Source organism: Bubalus bubalis, chromosome 16, assembly GCF_019923935.1.
Source record: "Bubalus bubalis isolate 160015118507 breed Murrah chromosome 16, NDDB_SH_1, whole genome shotgun sequence".
Classification (NCBI taxonomy): domain Eukaryota; kingdom Metazoa; phylum Chordata; class Mammalia; order Artiodactyla; family Bovidae; genus Bubalus; species Bubalus bubalis.
This window is the reverse complement of record NC_059172.1, coordinates 41,908,411-41,934,007: the sequence shown is the minus strand read 5'-3', so window position 1 is coordinate 41,934,007 and position 25,597 is coordinate 41,908,411. Positions and strand designations below refer to the sequence as shown.

Here is a 25,597-nt window from a genome sequence, read left to right as displayed (position 1 = left end):
GTCCAGTCTTCTAGCTTGACTGTTAAAACACCAAGAGTATTTTAACTCACTTTTCCAACAAATATTTATTAGATGTGTCAGCCACTGTTTGAGGCACTTAGGAAGAAATTGTGAGCAGATACTATATAGTGAAATACATTTCTTCAAAATCATCCAAGGTAAGGGGAGTGGGTGAGAGTATAGGGAAAATAAAGCTGCCATGAGTTTCTAATTGTTGAAGCTGGGTGAGGAACATGGAGGTTCATTATACCAATGGGTGTCTCTACTTCTGTATGTTTGAAACTTTCCATAATAAAAAGATTAAAAAATACATATGGTTCTTGCCTTTAGGCAGTTTGCAATCTAATGAAGAGTTAGATAATAATTTTTAAAAATCATATAAATGTCAAGTTGCAACTCTGATAATTTCCTTGAAGATATCCAGTGCTATAAGAGCCTACATGAGGGGTCAGGAGGACTTCCCTGAGGGTGAAGTTCAAAGTTAACTAGGCAGATGGGCAAGGAGGAGAGAAACTTCTAGGGAGAAGGAGCAACCTTCTGCCAAGTGTCTCTTTCTGTGGTGGGAAGGAGCACAGAGCACACAGGACTCAAAAGGAGGTTTGCTCAGTTGAAGCAGAGGCTGGTAGGGAACGTGGTGGGAATGAGGCTGAGTGACTGCTGGAGCCCAGCTGTGCGGGGCCTTCGAGACCACCTTGAGGGGATTTTGTTTTTAAACATTGAAAAGAATTGATGCTTTTGAACTGTGGTGTTGGAGAAGACTCAGAGTCCCTTGGACTGTAAGGAGATCAAACCCAGTCAACCCTAAAGGAAATCAGTCCTGAATACTCATTGGAAGGACTGATGCTGAAGCTGAGGCGGCAATACTTTGGCCACCTGATGCGAAGAACGGACTCATTGGAAAAGACCCCGATGCTGGGAAAAACTGAAGGCAGGAGGAGAAGGGGACAACAGAGGATGAGATGGTTGGATGGCATCACTGACTCGATGGACATGAGTTTGAGCAAGCTCTGGGAGTTGGTGATGGATAGAGAAGCCTGGCGTGCTGCAATCCATGGGGTCACAAAGAGTCGGACGCGATTGAGATACTGAATGAACTGAACTGATTGGAGCTCTGAGAGGTCATGCAAGGGTTTCCTGGAGGTGGATGATGCATTCAGATTTGCATTTTTCACCTCCCAGCTAGTGGCCAAAGGGAAGATAAGAAAGATGAAAACAGCTTGAACTAATGGTGGTAGAATTAGAGGGAAAGGAAAGGATTTTACAGTTGCCTCAAGAGGCAAGGCTGACAGGACTTGGCCACTGACAGGTGAGGAGTTATCCAGGTTGTCTCCTAGGCGTTAGGGGTGCATCATCTACACCCAGACTTGTGCTGTTAGCCAAGCTAAAATGTGTGGGGTAATGGTGAGTACATCTGTGCTTCATTCACCTGTAGGACACCTTGATCTGTTTTGAGCTTCCTTTACTCGTACTAACTCTGTAGGAGGTGGGACTGCCTGGGCACAACAGAATCTTTGAGCTTGAGGTTCCTTCCTGCCCTCTCCTTGACTCTGCTGTTTCTTCCGGGGTGGGGCAGCCCCTGAACACTTCTGTTTAGATTTGGGTCTCAGTGATCTCAACTTCCGAAAGAGGCTTATTATAGGGTCTGACCTTTAACTTGAGCTTCACAAGCTGGACAATTCCAGCAATCTCGGAACTACAGGATTAATTGCTGAGAACCTGGTTTTGATAGCTTAAATGCTGACCCCAGAGCTAGTCCAAGCTGGACCAAACTGTTATTTCCTATCTTGGTTCAAACTCTTGATATCTGATCTCCTGCTCTGCCTTAGTAAGTTCTGGCCTTGGGGGACAGGCAACACCACCCTTACCTCTAAAGGCAGCCATGGGCCAGGCAGCTCTTTGAATCATGATGCTTCAGTTGTTGAAAATGTTAGTTATACCCTAGAACCATAACACAGAACATGGTAGGCTCAAGCTTTCCAGTAAAGAAACCTTTAGCCCAGATCGAGTAAGATTCTGTAAAAGCTTCCTGGTTTTGTGGTTGTGCTTCATTATTTCGGTTTTGGTGTTTGGAGGCACCTCTGGCAAGAGCTGGAATTCTGTGACCTCAGCCCACCGTTGTTACTCAGCAAGCTGTATAATTTGCTAAGCTTAACCCTCTAGTATCATGAGAACACATGGGTTTATATACCTTTGTAGGAAAAAGGAATCATAAAATTGAATTAAAATTGGTGCTTGGTTTTATTTGCAACAGATTCAATGTACTGAATTCACAATTGTGGGCAGTGCTCATGGATAATGCTTTACTTTGAATAAGGTTGCTGAACCCCAAAGGCAGGCTTTAATTTGGGAAGCTGAAGAAGCTAGATTTAGTCTTAGAATACTGTGGGTTCCACATACCCAGATTGTGTGCCTTCCTGCTCCTCGTATATAAAATAAATAATTTAGCCTTGTGTTATTGCTGTGTGCTAAAGAGGAAAGGATCTAGCAAATAAATGCCTTTTGAAAACAAGTCCATAGCAATTAAGAAAGTAAATGCAATAAAAAGCATTCATATCAGAAATTGGAATTAAAAACTGTCTCTATTTGCAGATGACATGATCTTGTATACAGAAAATTCTAAGGAGTCTACTAAATCTATGAAAACTAATAAATGAGCTTAGCAAGGTTTCAGGATACAAGATCAATATAAAAATCAATTGTGTTTCTCTACAGGAACAATGAACAAACTGAAAGTAAATTATTAAAACAATTTATAACAGTATCAGAATAAAATACTTAAGAATCTTTAACAAAAGATGTATATTCTGCAAAATACCAGACATCACTGAAGGAAATTAACAAAGATGGAAATAAATAGACTATGTTCATGGATCAGAAGACTTAATATTGGTAAGATGGCAATACTCCCTAAACTGATCTATAGTTGAATGTGTGCATGCCTGCGAAGTCGTTTCAGTCGTGTCTGACTGTGTGCGACCCCGTGGACTGTAGCCCACCAGGCTCTTCTGTCCATGGGATTCTCTAGGCAAGAATACTGGAGTGGGTTGCCTTGCCCTGTCCTCCTCCAGGGGATCTTCTGACTCAGGATTGAACCCGCGTCTCTTATGTCTGCTGCACTGGCCGGTGGGTTTTTTTTTACCACTAGCACCACCTGGGAAGCTCCACAGTTGAATGCAGTTCCTACCGAAATTCCACCTGACTTCTCGGAAATTGATAAACTGATTCTAACTGAAAATTCATGTGGAAATTCAAGAGACCTAGAATAGCCAAAACAAGCTTGAAAAAGAAGAACTAAGTTGGAGGACTCACACTTCCTGATTTCAAAACTTATTACAAAGCTACAGTAATCAAGACTGTGGTACTGGCATAAAGATAGATGTTGGAATAGAACTGAATTCAGAGATAAATTCTCACATTTACAGTCAATTAAGTTTTGACATGGCTGCCGAAATAATTCAAAGGGGAAAGAATAGTCTTTTTCAACACATGTGCTGGGATAACTGGATAGCCACATGCAGAATAAAGTTGGACCCCCTACCTAGCACCACATACAAAAACGAACTCAAAATGGGCTTCAGGGAAGATAATGCTCATCTGTGGTTTCTCGGCTGGGCTGTTTCTTCTCTCCAAAGTTTTAGTCAAATAGGCGTTGAGCATAAATCCCATCTGGTGCTTGTGCTGGCTCTGATAACAGAGATAAATCACAACCAGACTCTCCCCGGGGCAGCCTCCCACACCTGCCCATATGCTGTCTTCATCGAGGGCAGAGTCTGTAGACATGGTGACAAGAATAATGATGGTGATGATCGCTAGCACTCTGAGTCAAGCACCATTCCAACCATTTTACAAGTACACTCATTTGATTCTTACAAATATTAACCCCGTTTCATAGATGAGGAAATTGAGGCAGAGATGGACTAACTTGCCACACAGCTGATAAACAGCAGGGCTTCTGAGAGGGTGGGTGGGGAAAACTTGCAGGGGAAGGGCTGTACCTATGCCAGGACTCGGCCGATGATATCAATAGAGAGAAAAGGGGCTGGCATCATAGTCGGCTGGGGCAAGGTGACCTTGATGACAGTGGCCACGGGTCTCCTTGGAATCCTGTTGCTGACCTGCCCAAACTGGATTCAGCAGCCCCATGGAACTCTGGGCCTGCTATGGCCTCCAAGTCCCATACCGCCCTAATGAGCATCTCCTCAGCCTAGCACAGAGCAGGAGCTTGTGGGTAGTTGCTGGGGTCCAAGAACTTGACATTTCCACTTGCTCATGGCCTGAACTCCTAACTTCCATGGTGCTTCTCCTCCTGAAAATGTGATTACAAAAGCAATAGAGTCATTATAGAAAATGCACAGCCATTACACAAGTAATGGAAAGCCAAGCAGAAGAGCTGGTTCTGGCGTCTAATTCAGCCTGGACGAGGGGACTTTTTAAAGGGTTCTTGATGGTCTTTAGGATATGAAAGCTCAGGATATTCCAGCTGGAAAAAGCACATTCCACAAGGGAGGCCTCATACTCCATACAGGAAAACAAAGGACTTGAAAATGTTAGTGGCTCAGTGAAAGGTAAGGACACAAAGTGGGACCCCGGGGACAGAAGTGAGGGTATCCAGAGAGGGACCCAGCCACCCGTGAGAGGCAGGGGCCAGAGAAGGAGGATGTCCGGTGAGAACCCCCCAGAAACAGGATCAGCCTGGACACACTAGAACACAGACACTCCTGCTGATTTTAAGTTGTCTACCACACCATGCACAACAGTAGCCCCTCAGCAGTGCCTCGTGCAAGATATTCTTAGAAGAAATCAAGGAGAAGGGGCAGTGTTTCATATTTGTGTTAATTATGGACAGAGAAAGGAACAGCTGTGGAAAGTGAGATGCCAGGGAAACTGAGACTGGCAGGAAGAGGAAATGGGAGTAAACAGAACTTGTTGTGGTTCTTGAGCTGCTCAGTTGTGTCTGACTCTTCTCCAACTCCATGGATGGTAGCCCTCCAGGCTCTTCTGTCCATGGGATTTCTCAGGCAAGAATACTGGAGGGGGTTGCCATTTCTTTCTCCAGGTGATCTTCTTGACCCAGGGATTGAACCCACGTCTTCTGCATTGGAAGGCAGATTCTTTACCACTAAACCACCAGGGAAACCCAAACAGGAGAACTAGGCATCTGGAAATTCACACCAGTGTGGAGGAGGGCATTGGAATTTGCACATATGTGTACTTGCTTACATACATTTACTATATACTTTCCTTAGTATAGAGGAGGATGGTTTCAGCCATTTTTATTTAAATGTTAAAAGAAGGGATGATCCTGTGAGGCTGGAAGACTGCAGGATACAGAGATAAACAAGATAAACAAGTGGAGGAAAATAAAAATCCCTCTCTACCAGGTAAAGACAATAACTCCAAACATTTTGGCATATATATTTCAGACTTTTTTCTATGCACATATGTAGTTCTGTTGTTCAGTTGCTCAGTCTCATCTGATTCTTTGCAACCTCATAGACTACAGCACTCCAGGCTTTACTGTCCTTCACTTCTCTCGGAGCTTGCTCAAACTCACGTCCATCAAGATGGTGATGCCATCCAACCATCTCATCCTCTGTCATCCCCTTCTCCTCCTGCCTTCAATCTTTCCCAGCATCAGGGTCTCTTCCAATGAGTCAGCTCTTTGCATCAGGTGGCCAAAGTATTGGCACCTCAGGTTCAGCATCAGTCCTTTCAATGAATATTCAAGGTTGATTTCCTTTAGGATTGACTGATTTGATCTCCTTTTAGTTATGAATCTAATTTTAAAAGTCGATTGAATGTGCACATCATTTTGAAGTCTGCTTTTTTCCTCTTAATGTAGTATTATGAACATCCTTCTGTTTCAATAAATATTCATCTTGTGTCTTTTCTAGGGGCTGGGTGATATCTTGTATGAAGATACTAGAGTTGACAATCAAGCCTTAAAGTTTTGATTTTAGTTGTATTTTTATGAAAGTTAGAAATGCTCATAGTTTGAAGAGTCAAATAATTCTATAAATCTTGCTATGAAAGATAGCAATCCCTTACACATTCTCTGTCTTTGCCCAGGAGCAGAAGCAACCACTTTCACGTCCATCCTATTAAGCTAAGTACTTTGGTATTTACTTCTGCACCTCTGAACAACAGCCTCAAATTGCTGTTTGTTGATTTTTTCATCTTAGGTATGATTTCTTCACTTCTTGATATGGAAATTGAGGACTTACCTCACGTTCCTCCTATATTCCCAGGAGACATCTCCCTATGTCTTCCTGATAAAATGATACGGTAGTTTTGACTAGATCAATGTGTAGAGTTGACATTATTATGGTTACGTAAACACTGTTGATGGCTGCGTGGTGTAATAAAATATGATGAATTGTCCTTTCCCCTATAGATTTTCTTTTCTCTGGATTGCCTTGTGTTGCAGGTTGGTGTTTCCAGAGACAAAACTCTGAGATGGATCTCCGTGTAGGATGTTTATTACAAGAATACCCTGAGGATCCACACCTGTGGATAGAGGGCGAGCAGACAGAATTGAGGAGAGAAAGAAGTCAGAGTGCCATGCAGGCTGAGCACAGCCTTGACTGATGCCCTGGGAGCTCTGGAGCCAGAGGGTAACTCAGGAATAGTCCCTTCAGTGTTCATTTACATGCATTAGTCACTCATTTAACCCCTAACCCTTGGTCAGTTGGCAAAATCTCCTCTCAAGGCATTAGTTTGCACCAGATTTTCAATGAATTCCTATCTTCTCGAAGAAGTCTCTCCTGGACCCTCGCACCTACTCCAGGCTGCATTGGTACTCCAGGCTGCCCTGCACTGCACTCCAGCCCCTACTCCTGGGGCTTTTGTCGCTCCCGGCTCTTGTTTCAACATCACTCTGGGCTTCAGGGCAGCCCATTGTACAGAGGTTTCTGGTTCACTGTACTCCCCTGTATTGGATATTCTGTTTTCATGTGTTCCATGCCATCTTCTTTCTTAGTTTATTCTGTTGTTTTAGTGGAGCATATCTTCCAGTCACATCCACAGAAAGCAGAATAATGGGCTACATATTTTTTTTTGAGATCTTAAATATATGAAACTGTTGTCATTCTTTCCTTGCAGATTCCTAGTTTGGAAAAAGACTTCTAGCTTGGAAATACATTTTTTTTTTTCCAGTTTTAAATGCATTGCCTTGTGCCTTCTAGCTTCCAGCGTTGCTACTGAGAAGTCCAAAACCACTCTGATGTCTGACCTTTTTCTGAGACCTGTTTTTCTTTTCTGAGAACTTGTAGAATCTTTTCTGTTTATGATGATAAAATTGGCCTCTGTGTGGGTATTTTCTTTCATTCATTGTAGGCACATGAGGGACCCTTTCAATTTATTTGGAAATTCATGGGCTCATTCCCACAAAATTTTCTTAAATTCTTTTTCTTGGATATTTTCCTCTCCTTTTTCTGTTTCATTTTATATTTTTCCTGGAATGTCTATGATTAAGACACTGTATGTTCTGTACTTCATCTTACCACTCACTCATTTTTCCATCTTTTGCTTTTATTTTTGGAAAATTTCCTCAGTTTTATCATCTAGCACTTCTCTAGTAGAGTTTTAAAAGGAAACCTGACACATAAACAGCAAAGTGTAAAAATCACAAGTGTGCATTTAGCTCAGTGACTCATCAGAAACTGAAGCTTGCATAGCTCCAACCCAGGGAAAGGGTAGGTGATGACTATTACCTGCAACTCTTTCGTGCGTTTATCTCACCACCACTCCCTTTCCTCCCCCAAACAATCATGATCCTAACTTCTAACACCATAAATCAATTTTGTTGTTTTCAAGCTTCAGCTTACATCAGAATCACCTGGAAGATTTGTTAAAACAGATTTCTGGCACTCACTTTCAGAGTTTCTGATTCAGTAATCTATGTTGGAGTCTAAAAATTTTCATTTCTAACAAGTTACCAGGTGATGCTGATGGTGGTGAGAACTACCGGCCTATTCCTTAACTGAAAACAAACGAAATCATACAGTGTTTCCTCTTTGGTGTATGGTTTCTTTTGTTCAAAATTAACTTTATCCTTTTTTAAAAAACATGTAGCTGAAGATCATTCATTTAAACTACTGAATAGTATGACTGTACCCTATAGTATGAAGTTATTTATCCATTTTACTGTTGATGGTCATTTGTGCCATTACCAGTGTGTTAGTACCAGTGTTACTATGATTAATGGCTCTACAAACATTCTTTTGGAGTATTTTGGTGAAAATGTGCACACATTTCTGCGGGGTATGTACATGTAGGAGAGGAATTGCTGGTACACAGTATGGGTCAAGCTCTTTTCCAAAGCAGTTGTACCAATTTTTACTGCCAACAGCAGGGTGTGAGTGCTCTCTGTGCTCTGCATTCTACACAACACTTGATGTCATCAATCTTTTTATTTCTAGCCATTCTGGTAGGAGTGCAGTGGTATCTCACTGTGGTTTATCTCATGCAAAATGGTTTTGCATTTTCCGGATGACTGATATTGATTGTTTTTTCATAAGTGTATTAGTTACTTGGATACCCTTTTGGATGAAGTACCCCTTCAAGCTTCTTGCTCATGTTTCTCTTGATTTATCTATCTTTTTCTTATTGACTTGTAGTGATTCTTTATACATTCTGGATATGACTATTACTTGGTAATATATATTGCAATAATTTATTCCATTCTATGGTTTACTCTATTAATGGTGAATTTTTATAAATACAAACTTCTGAGTTTTATGTATGTAGTCAGAGCACCTGAAATCTATTTTTAAAAGCAAATTTCCAGTATATTATACAGTATTATGTAACTATAGTCAGCACATTGTACACTAGATTTCCGGGCTTATTCATCCTACATCACTGTAACTTTGTACTCTTTGACCAACATCTTCCCACTTCTTCCACATCTCTGCCCTTGGTAACCACCATTCTATTCTCTGCTTCTATGTATTTAACCTTTTTAGATTCCACATATAAGTGAGATCATGTAGTAGTTTTCTTTCCGTACCTAGTTTATTTCACTTAGTGTAATATCCTCCAGGTTCACCAACATTTCCATAAATGGCAGGATCTCCTTATTTCTTAAGGCTGAATAATATAACATTATATACATGTATATAGAAGACACAGAGCAAGACTATGAAAAAGTGGATGTAGGAATGGATTGAGAGTTAGCAATAGCAAAGAAATTTACAGTTGAAAAAGCTAAATTGTAAACTGTGCTCTCACCATTTGGATGCTATGAAGAGGGAATGTGTGAAGAGAGAGTGTGAGATTTAAGTCACCTCCTTTTAAGAGACTTGCCTTTGTACCGATGACTATGGCCAAGAAGATGGAATGTGCTAGTTTGTCAAAAACAATGAAGGCACACTCCTGGAGATGGGGTTGGGGTCCTTTTTCCAAAGCACACAGGGGGCTTAGGGGAGAAGTGGATACCTGAATGAAAAGAATGAATGAAAGTCCATGCATTGTTAGGAAGAGATCATGGGTAATGGATGCTTGAAGGGCAACAGAAAATATCCACCACATTTTCCAATGACTTTAAGCCTTGAATATTCTTGGAGCCCCTGCAGCACAAATAGGCATTGGCAGGGAAATTAGTTCTAAATTTTGCAGGAACTAAATAACTCTGTGATGAATTTGTCTGTTTGATAGTCAGCACTGACTTCCAAATCCTTCTAGAATACCTTTCTGCACTGTGTAAGCTGACAAGCTAAAAAACCTCATCATAAACAGCATTTCTAGGCTCCCTTGCAACTAGGATCCTGGATATGACTTATGTCCTGCCAGTGAAATGTACTTACATGAGATTGAAGAGTAGGAGTGATTCAGAGGCTATTTTCCAACTGCTTCTGGTTTTGTTTGTTTGGCTTTGGTCATAAATAAGTCTATGGAGATAAACCTGACAACCAATTTCCAGGTACTGAGAGGCAGTTGCTATGATGGCAACCTCCTTATCTTGATTCTTGAGAGTTTAACTTGTTAAAGGTACGTAGACAAAAAGTGACAGAGTCCAAGCTCAGGTGTCTGAATTCATAGCTATTTGGAGAGCTCTCAAAGTTTGCCACAGTTGCACAGTTGTTGCTTCCCTGGCGGGTTAGGTCTGGGTACTGATCCTGAAGACCCAGCCTAGACCTCACCCCATTCACCGCTTCCAAACTTGATGTAAGTGCTTAGTTTTTTCTTATATACTTTCAGAGCTACTTCAGTTTCCTGCACTGAAACCTTCTCACTAACATAATAAGGGAAACACCCTGTCTCCCCAAATTCCAGGTTTCCTAATTACAATCATGCTATGGGTATGGAATAATAGCCAAGTTTCTCCCAACAAGCAGGGGCAAGTACCTGTGCTTTGGCACAGCTGTAGAAGAGCCCTGATAGAGGAAGTCAGGAAATAGGACACCAGCCAGGTGTGGCTTCCATGGGTCCGATGGGTGTGTGGCAGGATGAGAATTGCTTGTACTATGTGCCCATTCTGCCAGCACTTGTACTCTGTGCTTCAAAAACCTTACCACAGCCACGATTCGGTGTAGCCCTGCAGGGCAGGTATAATTACTTTTAGTTTACATATGGGGAAACTGAGGATCCGAGAGGTTAACAGGACCTGATCAAGATGCTTGGAGTTGTCTACACACTTGGCATATACACATTTACAGTTTTAAATGTTCTTCTCCTAATTACAAAAGTAATGTATGTTTATTGTAGAAACTTTGTCATCATCCCTTTGCTGTCATGGTAGCAGGATGGAAGCAGGGGCTACATTTTCTACATGTGTATTTACATAATTATAAAGTCTTTGCTTCTTCTATTATATACGCTGCCCAGTTTTTGATGTAAGATATATGAACTCTATTTTCTTTTTTTTTCTTTTTAAAAAATTGAATGGCATGAAAAATATTTCAGAAATGAGAAATAATTGACAAACTGGCTTGTGTTGGCCTCTTAATAAATGAAAGGGGTGAGATAGTTATCTGCAGTAAAATTGCAAAATAGATAATTGAAAGGAATCACAGGTCACATCTTAACTTATTATCTTATTAATAGGCTCTATGAGCTAATTTAAAAAGATTATAGCATCTCTCATATCAGTAATCTTACATGACAATTTTAATGACTCACCAGTGTGTGTGTGTGTGTGTGTGTGTGTGTGTGTGTTTTGGTTGCCCATTCTCTTCCCACAGGCTTTAGGCAATAGTTAAAAGTGTGGCCACAAGAATTTAGAAGATGTTATCTGTTGCCTGTCAAGCCTAAATTGGTCCAGGATGATAACTCACTATAATCAGGGGTCCACATTTTGCAGGCAGCATAAAAAATGCATGTATACTCTGTGGCTTAAAAATGAACTACAAATAAGACTCCCATTGAAAAGTCCTATGATCTTCAAAAATGGCTGGGATCTAGATTTCATTCAATTTTAAGTTACTTTTGTGGTCATGACAATAAAAACTACTTCTGCTCCAGTCCTCCTCTTCCTCCTCCTCCTTCTATTGCAATATATTAATAGTTAAATGGTTCAACAACTAAAAAGTATAAAGACAATCACTGAAACTTCCCTTCCATTCTTTACCTCCACCTACCCAGCCATCTTCCTTATTTCTTATATATCTTTCTATAAATTCTTTATGTATATTCAAGAATAAACAAATATAGATTCTTATTTTTCTGTTTTCCCCCACAAAAGGTAAAAATATATATACATTGTTCTGTAGTTTGTTTTTGTTTTTTTTCATTTAAAAGAATATCTTGGAGAACTTTTCATATGCAAACAGATTTTCCTCCTTTCTTTTTATAGCTATGTTAATGTTCTATTTTATATATGTCATATAATTTATATTTCTGTCTGGGATTTTTGGTCATTTAGTTGTTTTTAATCTTTTGCTGCTACAAACATGCTGTGATGAATAGCTTTGTACATAATATCATTTCATACATGTGAGAATTAACATGTATTAAATGTTTCAGTTCAGTTCAGTCGCTCAATCGTGTCTGGCCCTTTGCAACCCCATGGACTGCAGCACGCAGGCCTCCCTGTCCATCACCATCTCCCGGAGTTTATTCAAACTCATGTCCATTGAGTCGGTGATGCCATCCAGCCATCTCATCTTCTGTGGTCCCCTTCTCCTGCCTTCAATCTTTTCCAGCATCAGGGTCTTTTCAAATGAGTCAGTTCTTTGCATCAGGTGGCCAAAGTATTGGAGTTTCAGCTTCAGCATCAGTCCTTCCAATGAATATTCAGTACTGACTTCCTTTAGGATGGACTCATTGGATTTCCTTGCAGTCCAAGGGACTCTCAAGAGTCTTCTCCAACACCACAGTCCAAAAGCATCAATTCTTCAGTGCTAGCTTTCTTTATAGTCCAACTCTCACATCCATACATGACTACTCGAAAAACCATAGCTTTGACTAGATGGATCTTTGTTGGCAAAGTAATGTCTCTGCTTTTTAATATGCTGTCTAGGTTGGTCATAACTTTTCTTCCAAGGAGTAAGTGTCTTTTAATTTCATGGCTTCAGTCACCATCTGCAGTGATTTTGGAACCCCCCAAAATAAAGTCTATCACTGTTTGCACTGTTTCCCCATCTATTTGCCATGAAGTGATGGGACAAGATGCCATGATCTTAGTTTTCTGAATGTGAGTTTTAAGCCAACTTTTTCCACTCTCCTCTTTCACTTGCATGAAGAAGCTCTCTAGTTCTTCTTAGCTTTCTGCTGTAAGGATGGTGTCGTCTGCATATCTGAAGTTATTGATATTTCTCCCGGCAATCTTGATTCTAGCTTGTGCTTCATCCAGCCCAGCGTTTCTCATGATGTACTCTGCATATAAGTTAAGTAAGCAGGGTGACAATATACAGCCTTGACATACTCCTTTCCCTATTTGGGGAAAACAGAAAATAGTCTGTTGTTCCATGTCCAGTTTTAACTGTTGCTTCCTGACCTGCATACAGATTTCTCAAGAGGCAGGTACAGAATGAAGAAGGTATACAGTACAGAATGAAGCAGGTCAAAGGCTAACAGAGTTTTGCCAAGAGAATGCACTGGTCATAGCAAACACCCTCTTTGAACAACACAAGATAAGACTCTAAACATGGACATCACCAGATGGTCAATACTGAAATCAGATTGATTAACTGTTTATTTAATTTAAATAGATATTTTAAGACTGCTTTTTGTAGAGCTTATGTCAGTGTATACCCTCATCACTAATATTTAAAGTGCCTGTTTCCCTAGACTTGCCATGAGAATGTTGTTGTCAAACTTCAGATTTTTTGTGTCATATGTTTAAGATTTATTTACATTTTTTTGTTTGTTTGTTTTTACTTTTTATTTTATTTTATTTTTAAACTTTACAATATTGTATTGGTTTTGCCAAATATCGAAATGAATCCACCACAGGTATACATGTGTTCCCCATCCTGAACCCTCCTCCCTCCTCCCTCCCCATACCATCCCTCTGGGTCATCCCAGTGCACCAGCCCCAAGCATCCAGTATCGTGCATCGAACCTGGACTGGCGACTTGTTTCATACATGATATTCTACATGTTTCAATGCCATTCTCCCAAATCTTCCCACCCTCTCCCTCTCCAACAGAGTCCAAAAGACTGTTCTATACATCAGTGTCTCTTTTGCTGTCTCGTATACAGGGTTATTGTTACCATCTTTCTAAATTCCATGTATATGTGTTAGTATACTGTATTGGTGTTTTTCTTTCTGGCTTACTTCACTCTGTATAATAGGCTCCAGTTTCATCCACCTCATTATTTACATTTCTTTAATTGGCCATTTTTCTATTGTGTAACTGGTCTTTACTTATTGACACCTAGGGGCTCTTTACATACAAAAGAGATTACTCTTTTGTGATCTGATATGAAAACATTTCTCCCAGTTTCTTATTTATTCTTTAACTTTACTTATAATGTTAAACATTAGAGTATTTTTTTTTTGTATGGTTGATCTTATTAATTGTTTATGGCTTCTGGGTTTGGGGTGACAAAAAGACTTTCCTTACTATAAGATGAAAGGTATTTTCCCATTTTTCTTTTAAAACTGTTGAGGTTTTTTAAAAGTTAACTTTTTTTTTTTTTTTTTTTGCCACATGCCTTGCAGTATCTCAGTTCCCCAACCAGGGATTGAACCCAGGCCAAGGCAGTGAAAGCCCAGAATCCTAACTAGGCCACCAGGAATTCCCCAAAAGTTTAATTTTGTATTCTTTTGAAGTTAACTCAGTGAGGCATGAGGAATGGATTCAACTGCATTTTGTCTAAGTGGCTACCCATTTGTCCCAACACCATTTATTTAGTGGTCCATACTTTTCCCAGTGATTTGAATGTCGCCTTTATTACATTGTGTCTGTGTATGATTTTGTGACTATTTTTGCCTGTCTTTGTATAAGCCAGCATTACACCGTGCTGATTGCTGAGATTTGATGATATCTTTTACTAGTACTAGAACTGCTAATCTTCCTTCCCTGCCGTGGCTCTTCCTTTTCACACTTTTCATCACTGTTCTTGCTCCTTTCTTGTTCTATATAAACTTTAGAATCAACTTATCTAATTTTTTAAAAGCCTAATAGAACACATTAAAATTTTGAAATAAGTTATGGAGAACTGACATTTTCATCATGTTTCATATTCCTGTCCAAGAGCATGTAATATTTCTACTTGTTCAAGTTTTCTTTTGGATAGTGTTTTAAAATTTTTTATTTACATAGAGCTTGAGTGTTTCTTATTGTCTTTATCTCCAGGTATTTAATTTTTTGTTGTTGTTGTAATTGTAAATAGTCTTTTCTTCCATCACCTCATTTATATTGAGAAAACTTGATTTCTACACATTAATTTTGTTCCCTACTAGTTTATTGTATTCCCTTACTGCTTGTTGGTAGTTTTTCAGTTGATTTTTTTCAGTTTTTCAGATATCCAATGATATCACCTGCCATATTTCCTCTCTTCCAATTCTTATACTTCTAATTTATGGTTGTCTACTTGATTTGACCATTATATTCTGTAAGCTATAGTAAATTGAAATGATCATCTTTGTCTTGCTGCAGAGTTCATTGGAAATGCTTCCAGTATTTCACCGTTAAGTCTGATGTTGGCTTTTGAATTGGGATAGATTTTTTCCTCATGTTTAAGAAGTATCTATTTGTATGTTATTAATTTTTTTTTAAATCAAGGATGTTTGTTGTTTAAAATCCCTTTACAATCTATGAAGATGATCATCTGATCTTACTCCTCAAATCTACTTATAAGATTAATTATGTAAATAGATCTCATAATATTAAACCATCCTTGCATCCTGAAATGTAACCCACTTATTTATGATATTGAATTTTGACTGCTAATTTTTTGTTTATAGAGTTTAATTCATGGTAATAAATAATATTGATCTATAGTTTTCTTTTTTGTGTACAATATTATGAAGCTTGGGTATTAATGATATACTTCCTTCATAGAAAGAATTTGACCTCTTTTTCTATGCTCTGGAACAATAAAAAAAAATTGGAATAATTTGTTCTTTAAAAGAACGAATTCTTCATTAGAATTTTTTCTGTCAAATTATCTGGTTGGTCCCGCCACTTTCTTAAGAGGTAGGGTAGCTCTTTGACAGCTCCTCTTTTTCTCCCATACAAATTGGTTTCTACCATTTCTCTCTCTTCTGAAGCCAGTTTTGTATGCATGGCTCTTCTAATGTTTAGAAATCTTGGATTTTCTTCTTATAAGTTGCCTTTATAATTACAACCTTTTATGATATCCTTCATCATCCATTTCTTTAGATAGTATCTGTGGCTTCCCTACTATGAAAATAATAAAACTAGTTCATATCCTAATACAAGACCCATACTGGCAGCTGAGCTGTGGCAGCCACAAGGAGAGAGCAGGGTCTCTGTATGGGGCACTGCTAAGACCCTGTCCATCCACAGAGCATGTTCCTACAGTGTCCGCACAGTTATTAACTCCCGCCTGAGCACTGGGACAGGAATTGCCAACACTCAGGCAGTAAACTGTCAGTAAATTATTATGAAGGAAAAGCAAACACATGCACGTGGCAGTCAAACATAGCAGGGAGTTAGACTTCTTTGAGGAGTTCAGAGTCTCTGGTTTTTAAAACTACAACATTGTGAGGCAAATGGTCACAAGCCTAGAAATAGAAATCAAATATAAAAATCATTCCAATAGATAAAAAAGAACAATTTTTACATATGAGGCTTCTGCTCAACCAAGTATTAACAAGGAAGACAATTTTAAAATTAATTTTCCTTATAATTAAAGGTATAGCAATGGATATATAAACATGTATTTTGAATTGTACACAAATCATGAAGCCACTTTTGGTTTCTTAAATGACCCTCACAAATTACAGGAAATGTGAACGAAAACAACAACTGCAAATTATGAGCTGGTTCTGCCCACGTGTTTGGTCTATCGTACAACTAATGCAGGCAGGGGAGCATCAAAGGTTTTTAAACAAGAATTATCTTAGGGACTTCCCTGGTGATCCAGTGGCTAAGACTGTACTCCCAATGCAGAGCCCTGGGTTCGATCCCTGGTTGGGGAACTAGATCCTGCATGCCACAACTAAGAATTCGAAGGCCAAAACAAAAGCGCACATACCACAGTGAAGATCAAAGATCCTGAGCACCAAAACTAAGGCCCAGCAAAGCCAAATAAATATGTAGATAAATAAATAAATATATTTTTAAAAAGAATGATCATGTTTAGATTTTGACAGTAGTGTTGAGGATGAACACTCACTATGTCCCTTTTCTGTTGGACGGTAAGCTCTCTGAGGGCAGGCCTTGCCTCTCATTCATCACTGTATCTCCCATTGTGCCTAGCACAGCACCTGGGGCACATTCAGGCTGCACGGGGCAGTGGTTAGGAAGGAGGATCTGATGCCAGATATCTTGGCACTGATGCCTGTTCTGCCACCTCCTAGCAAACTACTGAACCTCTCTTTGCTTCATTTCCTCTATCTGTGGAATAAGGATAATGATGATATCTACTTCGTAGTTTCCATGAGGATTAAATGAGCTGATGCATGTGAAGTAGTTAGTATCTGACATTTAGTATTCACTTAAATGTTAACTACTATTACTTAAAAAAAATATTTATTTACTTGGCTGTTCCAGGTCTTAGTTGCAGTATGTGGGATCCAGTTCCCCAACCAGGGATCAACCCCAGGCCCCCAGGCTTGGGAGTATGAGTCTTAGCCACTGGACCATTAAAGAAATACCAAATATTACCATTTTTAAGGAAAAATTTATTGGAAGAATTTTTAATCCTCTGTAAGTGAAAGAGAATGTTGGTGAAGTTTTCAGAGCCATTGAAGAAACAGAGTCCTGGTATTTAGACCAAGATAGCATCAACTTTGTGAATAAAACAATCATTTGCTACTTAGGCTCCCAAGAGGATTCAACCCTACCCCACTGTCTTTCTCCCATCTTACTCACAGGGTCACCTTCTACCCAGCCAAGTTTCCTAATGGAAGCTTATCTGGAACTGAATAGGAATATTTTTTTGCCTGTAAATAACAGAAAATCCAATTCAAAAAACTTCAATGAGCTACTGCTTCACATTCATTTTGATGGCTATTGTTTAAAACAACACAAAACAGAAAGTAAGTTTTGGTGAGGATGTGGAGAAACTGGAATCCCTTGTGCATTGCTGGTGGGAATGTAAAATGGTTTAGCTGCTATGGTCATTAGTATTGTGGCTCCTAAAAAAATTAAACATAGAAACATCATATGATCCAGCAATTCCACTTATGAATATCCACTCAAAAGTATTGAAAGCAAGCACACAAATAGATATTTGTATACCCACATTCACCGCTATATTATTAAAATAGCCCCAAAACAGAAGCAACCCAAGTGTTAATTGACAGATGAATAGATAAGCAAAGTGTGGTATACACATACAATAGAATACTATTCAGCCTTAGTATTTATGTTACATGAAATAAGACAGTCACTAACACTGTATGATTTTATTAATATGAGGTACTTCAGTTCAGTTCATTTCATTCACTCAGTTATGTCTGATTCTTTGCAACCCCATGTACTGCAGCATGCCAGGCCTCCCTGTCTATCACCAACTCCTGGAGTTTATTCAAACTCATGTCTATCAAGTTGGTGATGCCATCCAACCATCTCATCCTCTGTCATCCCCTTCTCCTCCTGCCTTCAATATTTTCCCAGCATCAGGGTCTTTTCTAATGAGTCAGTTCTTTGCATCAGGTGGCCAAAGTATTGGAGTTTTAACTTCAACATCAGTCCTTCCAATGAATATTCAGGACTGATTTCCTTTAGGATGGACTGGTTGGATCTCCTTACAGTCCAAGGGACTCTTAAGAGTCTTCGCCAGCACCACAGTTCAAAAGCATCAATTCTTCAGTGCTCAGCTTTCTTTATTTTTTTTTTATTATTATAATTTACTTTATTTAACAATCTAGGAAGTTCGCAGCCATCAGCAGTTCCAGTGCAATTTCAGGTGCAATTGGGAATTCAGGAATCTCTGTGGGGCTGTTAGTGTAGTGAACCTTGTAGGTAAAACACATGCATACTTTCGATAGCACGTGTGAACGGATCTCTCTAAAATTGACTTCATTAGTTTCATTCTCCGCAAACTGACCTGGGCCACTCAACATGGCTTTTATTGTTCCTGATGTTAGCGCATGTTCTCTCTTTACAATAAACTCATGACCATCTGAAGATATCAATTTGACATACATGGCATCAGGGCCCTCATAGCCACCATAGGTTTTCTCTTCTCCATCCATTATGTTCTTATGAAATTCTACTTTGCGTCCACAGGAACTTGAGTAGTTTCTCGTCAGCTCCGCAGCTACCGCAGCCACCGCACCAGGTCCCCGCACACCGCCACCTCAGCTTTCTTTATAGTCCAACTCTCACATCCATACATGACTACTCGAAAAACCATAGCCTTAACTAGACGGACCTTTGTTAACAAAGTAATGTCTCTGCTTTTTAATATGCTGTCTAGGTTGGTTATAACTTTCCTTCCAAGGAATAAGCGTCTTTTAATTTCATGGCTGCAGTCACCATCTGCACCGATATTGGAGCCCCCGAAAATAAAGTCTGCCACTGTTTCCACTGTTTCCCCATCTATTTGCCATGAAGTGATGGGACCAGAAGCCATGATCTTAGTTTTCTGAATGTTGAGCTTTAAGCCAACTTTTTCACTCTCCTCTTTCACTTTCATCAAGAGGCTCTTTAGTTCTTCTTCACTTTCTGCCATAAGGGTGGTGTCATCTGCATATCTGAGGTTATTGATATTTCTCCCTGCAATCTTGATTGGAGTAGTCAAATCCATAGAAACAGAAAGTAGGACGATGGTTGCCAGGAACTGGGGCTGGGTGTAGGAGTGAATAATTACTGTTGAATGAGTACAGAGTGTCAGTTTTGCAAGATGAGAAAAGATCTGGATGGTCGTGATGGTTGCACAACAGTGTAAATATACTCAGTGCCATTAAACTGTGTACTTTAAAATGGTTCAAATTGTCAATGTTATGTTATATATTTTTTACAATTTAAAAAATAAAGAATAACTTTAAAAACCAATTCAAACAATAAGGAAGGGGCTTACCTGGTGATTCCATCTGCCAATGCAGGAGACAAGGGTTTGATCCCGGATCCAGAGGACCCCACTTGCTGTGGAGCAACTAAGCCTGCACGCCACAACTACTGAGCCTGTGCTTTGGAGCCCAGGAGCCGCAACTACTGAGCTTACATGCTGCAGCTACTGAGGCCAGAGTGCCCTAGAGCCCATGTTCTGCGAGAAGAGATGACACTGCAATGAGAAGCCAGTGCACCGCAACCAGAGAGCAGCCCTTCCTCTCCACAACTAGAGAAAGCCTGCACAGCAGCAGAGACCCGGCACAGCCAAAAATAAACAAATAAAACTAACAACAACAACAATAAGGAAGTGTACTGGCACACATACCTGGAGATCCTGAGGTGGGGTGTACCTGTGGGTTGGCTTCAATGTTCCTCTTGATTTATCCTCTTTGGGTTGGTATCAAGATGGCTGCCACGGTCTCTCACTCACCACATCCATATCATAGCAAGAAAAGAGGACTCTTCCATTCCAACCTTTCAAGCAAAGAGACTGAAATGGCTTCTGATTGGAACACCATCATGTGTTTATCCCTGAACCAATGATTGCCGTGGGGAATGGAATGAAAGCACTGATCTTCTTAAACCATCTCCTGAGCCTGAAGTTGAAGGTGGGGCAGCTTCCCTCCGAGGAACAGGGGCTGTCTGGGGCAGGGGAAAACATCTGTTGTGAGGGACAAAAGATCAAATGGAGATGGGTCCAGATCAAACATACTGGAAAGGTTTTTCAGGAGATGTGAAAGCCATCCATGGAGGAGAAATGAACGTGTGTGTGGGAGCTGATGGGTTTTCTTTTGTGCGTTAGTTCTCAGGACCTGCTAACCTGCAGACTCTAGTACTTTCATCCATATTTCATTGCTGTCTGGGGGACATCTCAGCAAACACCTTTCCCCTGGGGTACAGTATCATTTGTTAATCAAGACATTGCATTTTATTTATTGAGACCCACTTTGTGTCTTTTAGGCAAAGGGAAGAGTGTGAGCAAAAGAAAAGATACATGAGGTGGGAAATGACAAACTCCTGATACAAGTAGTTCAGTGTTGCTGGAGCATAACTTGTGGGTAGGAGAGAAGTTGGAAGGGCAGAGGGTGTCAGTCAGACCACAAAGCTCTTTGGCTAGGCAGTTCTTGTTTTAACTTACTTTTTGAGGTAAAACACATACAATAAGGTGCATAAAGTGTTTTAAGTGTAAGCCAGCGCCTCAGTGAATTTTTACATATGTGTACATCCATCACCCAGATCAAGATCTAAAGCATTTCTAGTGTTCCAGAAAGTTCCTTCATGCTTCTTCCCAGTCAACACCCATTCCCAGAGGGAATTACTATCCTGGCCTCTATCACAATTCATTAGTTCTATCTGTTCTTAACCTTCATAGAAGTGGAATTGTACAATACGCACCCTTTTGTATTTGGCTTCTTTCATTTAATATAAATAATCATGAGATGCCTCTGTGTCTTTGAATGTGTTAGAGTTTGTTCATTTTATTGCCCTACGGTATTCCGCTGAATGAATATCTCACAATTTGTTTCTGCATCCTCTCTTTAATGGAATTCGAGTTATTTCTAGTTTTGTGCTGGTGTGAATACAGTCATTATGAACATTCTTGTATGTGTTTTTTTGAGTAAACCACTCATTTCTCTTGGGTATGTACCTAAAAGCAGGTAGTCATGTTTTGCTTGAGTAGATACTGCACAAATGTTTTTCAGAGTGATTGAATCAAGCAAGTTTGGACTTTAGCCTGAGAAAGACTGGGATTGGTGTGACAAAATTTACATTTTACTCCCACAGCCACTGTGAAGATGCACTGAAGGTAAAATTCTAAACAGGGAGATCAATAAAGAACTGCAGACTAGGAACAACAGACCAAGAGAGGGATGATGAGGTCCTGAGCTCTGGAAGCTTGCATGAAGGAAGAGGATGGTTTTGAGAGATGATAAGAAGGTTGGGTTGACATGAGGGTTTGTATTTTGTATGTTGTGGGAAGAGAGAAAATGGACTCTGGTGTGACTGACAGGTCTCTGACCTAGTGTCGGCAGAATGACGGTGTCTTTCTATCAAGTGCTATCAAGAGGAAGCACTTGATAAGGAGCAGGTTTGAGGAAGAAGATGAACTCTGTTTTGAACATCTTGAATCGGAGGGACCTGTGGGTGATCAAGGTGCGGGTATCCAGTAGACAGCTGGAGACAATGCACAGAACTGAAGCTAAAGGGAGATTTCTATTATAGAAACAAGTGAATGAACGAACCATCGGGGAGAGGGTGTTGAAAGGGGATCTCAAAAAGATGACTGAGAAGGTAATTCCTGAGAGGCTGGAAGATCAGGAGCTTGCCTGCTGCCATGAAAACCCAAGGGAAGGAGAATTTCTAAAAGGAGTTTCCAAAAGCTGCTGAAGAGTAAAAAAAGTGAGCATTGAAAGGTGTCCAGCGAATGCAGAGTTTACCTCAGCCATATGCAGTTCAGGGGCACTCGCAGCTTTTGCTTTCACAGTCTTCTTACTGCCAGAAGCCCACACCAGTGAGACAAGGCTGGCTGGGTTCTCTCTCCCCTCCGGTCTGGTTCACAGCCTCTTAGCCTGAGGGAGGTGAGAGGGAGGTACAGCCTCAGTCCACGGACAGTGTGGGGACCTCAGTGAGACAATGGAGGGCAGACAGCAGCTACCTCAGGGCCCACCAAGTCCCCTCTGATGTTGGAACACTGGAAACATTGACATTTGAGCACAAATTTCCCCTGAAGCCTTTGGCCTATGGAAATTCCCAGTTGTAAACCATATTGACTTTAATCTGAAGCGTCAGAAAGGTTGCCCAGGCATCTGGGAGCCGACCAGCTGAAAGAACGTTTGTATGGAAGTTTGGGCAAACAAAATAGGATTCACAACATTTTTGGAGGTCTGGGCCAGTGGTAAACTTTTCCAGGAAACACAAGGGAAAACTGACTCTCTTAGGCAAAGAAGCACTGGGTCTTATAATTAATTTGTATTCTTACTGACATATAAACTTGGGAAAAAGGGGAAGGGAAAGAACAGTGCGTCTTATTTCTTACCAGGCACAAGGACTGGAGGAGGCTCCCATAGAGTTTAACAGGCAGCTTTATGTATTTTTATGCTTTGACTGGAGCTAACGAGGTCTGTGCCACACAATGGGCAGTTTCTAGTTGGATTTTCAAAGAAGATAACTTTGATCATTTCAAAAGCAATGAAGCCTGATGCAGCTGGAGAGAAAAAGAAGGCGGTAATTTATGGCTATTGTTAAGGACACAAAGACAAAGGCGGAGAGAATGTTTCACTAAGTGAAGATTTACAAATGTGTAAAAAACCACCCTTATGACTAGAAATAGCTGAGTGAATGTCTCTCAGCACCAAACAAAAGCGGGTGGGAGGGATGGGGGAAAGATAGAAGAAGGGATGCAACCTGCTTGCCTTAGCTGGGGATAAAAAGGTCAAAAGAAAAACAACCACAGAAAAGTTATTTTCTCCGATTCTCCATTGGACAGCAGCTCTAGGAACTAGGAAGGAAGACGTGAAGAGGCAGTCTCATCCTGGGAGTGGTGGGGGTGGGCGGGGCAGAGGCAGTGGAGGAGAGGTGCTCAGCCGGGGAGACATGTTTTTGTGCCAGAGCTAAGTGGGGATTTTTGTGATGTTTATGTTTTTTCTGATTATACACACGCACACACACACACACATACACATACGTATGTTCACGTATATTCATGGGATAAAATTTAATAAATACAGAAAAGCTCAAAGAACATTGAAATCCCTGAGTATGGTGTTTTGTTGCATCTGGGAATTGCCGCTACCTTTGCTCCTGGAGCCATGCTGATGCCGCTCATCATGAGCTCCAGTCTCCTGTGCCTAGGACGGTGTGGGAGGGCCCTGTGCAGGTGTGTTCTCTTGCAAGGATGTCTTGCTTGGAGGGCCAGGTGACAAGTACTGCCTTGTACATGCAGCTGGTCAGACCTGATGTTTATTAGCTCAGGTGGTCGTACATACCACTTGTGCCGCTGTTGGGCTGTCTCTTGTTCCTGGTGGCTCATCCTTGACCTTCCGGTCCCCCTTTCCCTTCACTTTAGGCTCCAAAAATACATTTAACCAGTTTTCAATGAAATGAACATTTTCTGTTATGATTCTGGGCCCAGCATTGTGCCAGAGACGGACTGTCTCAGCAGTGTGTGTGTGTGTGTTGCGGGGTGGGGAACAAGTGGGCCACTGTCATCCGGGACTTTGGGCCAGGGGATCAGAGAAGGCCTGGGTTGGGCAGAACCAAGAAGGGTGTAGACAGAGTGCCTGCTGAGGTGAGCAGAGAAGCTAGGGTCCCACTCTCCAGGGAGCTCTTCTGAGGCTCCGAAGGACGCGGATCACTTTCATTCCATCCATACTCCCCTCGTAAGCGGAGAGAAGGTCAAGGCCCATAGGTGGCGTCGGGGTTTGGGGACTATAGGACTCTGAGATACACAGGACACTTTCCGGGTGCCCCGTGTCCGAATCTTTCAGCCCCAAAGTGCTGCTCGTCTTCACAAGAGGGATCGGGTCAAGTTGGAGGACATCGCGAACGGGCGGAGCGCGGTGGCGGTGTGGGAGCGGCGGGTTTGGGGCGGGGGAGCCTGCGCTGGGGACTCGGGGCCCGACCCCGCCCCGCTGACAGCCGCCCTCCGGCCACTGCGGCCGCGCCCCCTCCGCCCGGACCGCGAGGAAGAAGGGAGGGGGCCGGGAGGGGCGGCCCGGGGAGGACCGTGTGAAAATGAGGCCGGGGCTTGGGGGCCGGGCGGGGCCGGGCTGGGGGTGTCAGAGCGCGGCGGGCAGAGCGCCCGCACACACCTCCCGGAGCCGCCGCCGCGCTCGCCGCCCGCGCTCCCCTGCCTCTGCCCGTAGCCGCCGCTCCTGCCATGGGGGTCGCGGGCCGCGGCTGCCCTAGGGCTGCCCCGGCGCTGCTGCTGCCGCTGCTGCTGCTGACGGCGGCCGTTCCGCCCGATCGGGGCCGCGCCGCGGGGCCGCCGGAGGGTGAGTGTCTGGCCGCGGGGACGCACCTGGCACGCCGGGCGCGACGGGCGCCAGGAAGGGTCCGGGTCCCCTGGCGGAGGGTGAGGGGCGCTCGGGAAGAGCGGGATCGCGGCTCGGATGCGGGGCTCCGCGTGGCCCCTGCTTCCGTGGGGCCCCAGCCGCCAGACAGGCCGAAGCGCCGTCACCGCGCGGGTTAGAGGCCGGGGCCTGAGTGCTCGGCCGGGCCTGGGACCCGGGGCTGATGACAGTTCCCGCTCCGGTCTGCGTGGAACGCCTGCTGGTCAGACTCGCGCGGGCGGAGCTTGGGGAGCAGGGCTTGGGAGTCTCCTCTGCGGAGATGGGGAAACTGAGGGCTCTGGCCGCAGGCCAGAGTGAGATCGGGGCCGGGAAGTTCTCCGATGGGCTTCGGGAATGTTTCTATCCGTGGAACAACTGCTGTTGGAGAATCGGGGAAGCCCCGTTCTGCACTAACTGGCCTTGCAATACTTTCAAAACGTTTGTTTTTAGTTCACATGCTAGAGGGTTATCAGCCAAGCAAATACTTCTGCCCAGGCGGGTTTCCAGGTTGAGAGGGTAGGCAGCGGCGAGGGGCTGCGGGTGGGGGCACCACTTCCGCTTTGCCTGGTTAGAAGGCTCAGGGTGCTGTGCTCAGAGCCCAGGGCGAGCTGTCCCCCCATATCGCAAACCCTGAGAAAGCTGACAGTCCCTGCTCGGTTTCTCAGATCATCTTTGCCAACTTGGTCTTTCCTTCAATAGGCCTTTACCATCGCCTGCTCATGTGCCAGGCACTGTACGTGGCCTCAGGGACGCAGACCCAATCTGTAATCAACTGTCTAGATGGCAAGACAGGCAGGAAAGCAGTGACAGTGTGATATGCGAGCACATCTGGGGGGGGCATCTCACCTGCACTCTGGGCTCCTGGCACACTCCCTAGGGGAGGTGGGTCTGAGCTGTGTAGAGAGGTCA

General features: G+C 42.3%; 2 protein-coding genes across 8 annotated transcripts in view; one reads left to right on the top strand and one right to left on the bottom strand.

The window, feature by feature from the left end:
* Positions 1–18,409: 18,409 nt before the first annotated feature.
* Positions 18,410–18,888, bottom strand: LOC102416077 (elongin-C-like). Its single transcript, XM_044929002.2, has one exon. It carries the CDS (start codon positions 18,776–18,778, stop codon positions 18,440–18,442), a length of 339 nt encoding a protein of 112 aa, XP_044784937.2. The 5' UTR covers positions 18,779–18,888; the 3' UTR covers positions 18,410–18,439.
* A 5,364-nt stretch (positions 18,889–24,252) lies between these two features.
* SCUBE2 (signal peptide, CUB domain and EGF like domain containing 2) overlaps positions 24,253–25,597 on the top strand; it is a 68,179-nt gene continuing 66,834 nt past the window's right edge. For 2 of the 7 annotated variants that reach the window (XM_025266623.3, XM_025266622.3), the window contains exon 1: positions 24,256–24,631. In XM_025266623.3, coding sequence (XP_025122408.1) covers positions 24,517–24,631 — 115 coding nt within the window. In that variant the 5' untranslated portion in view covers positions 24,256–24,516. Of the gene's footprint in view, positions 24,632–25,597 lie in introns of all 7 variants that reach the window. The other 5 variants (XM_025266624.3, XM_025266625.3, XM_006051589.4 and 2 more) reach the window with 5 other exon arrangements.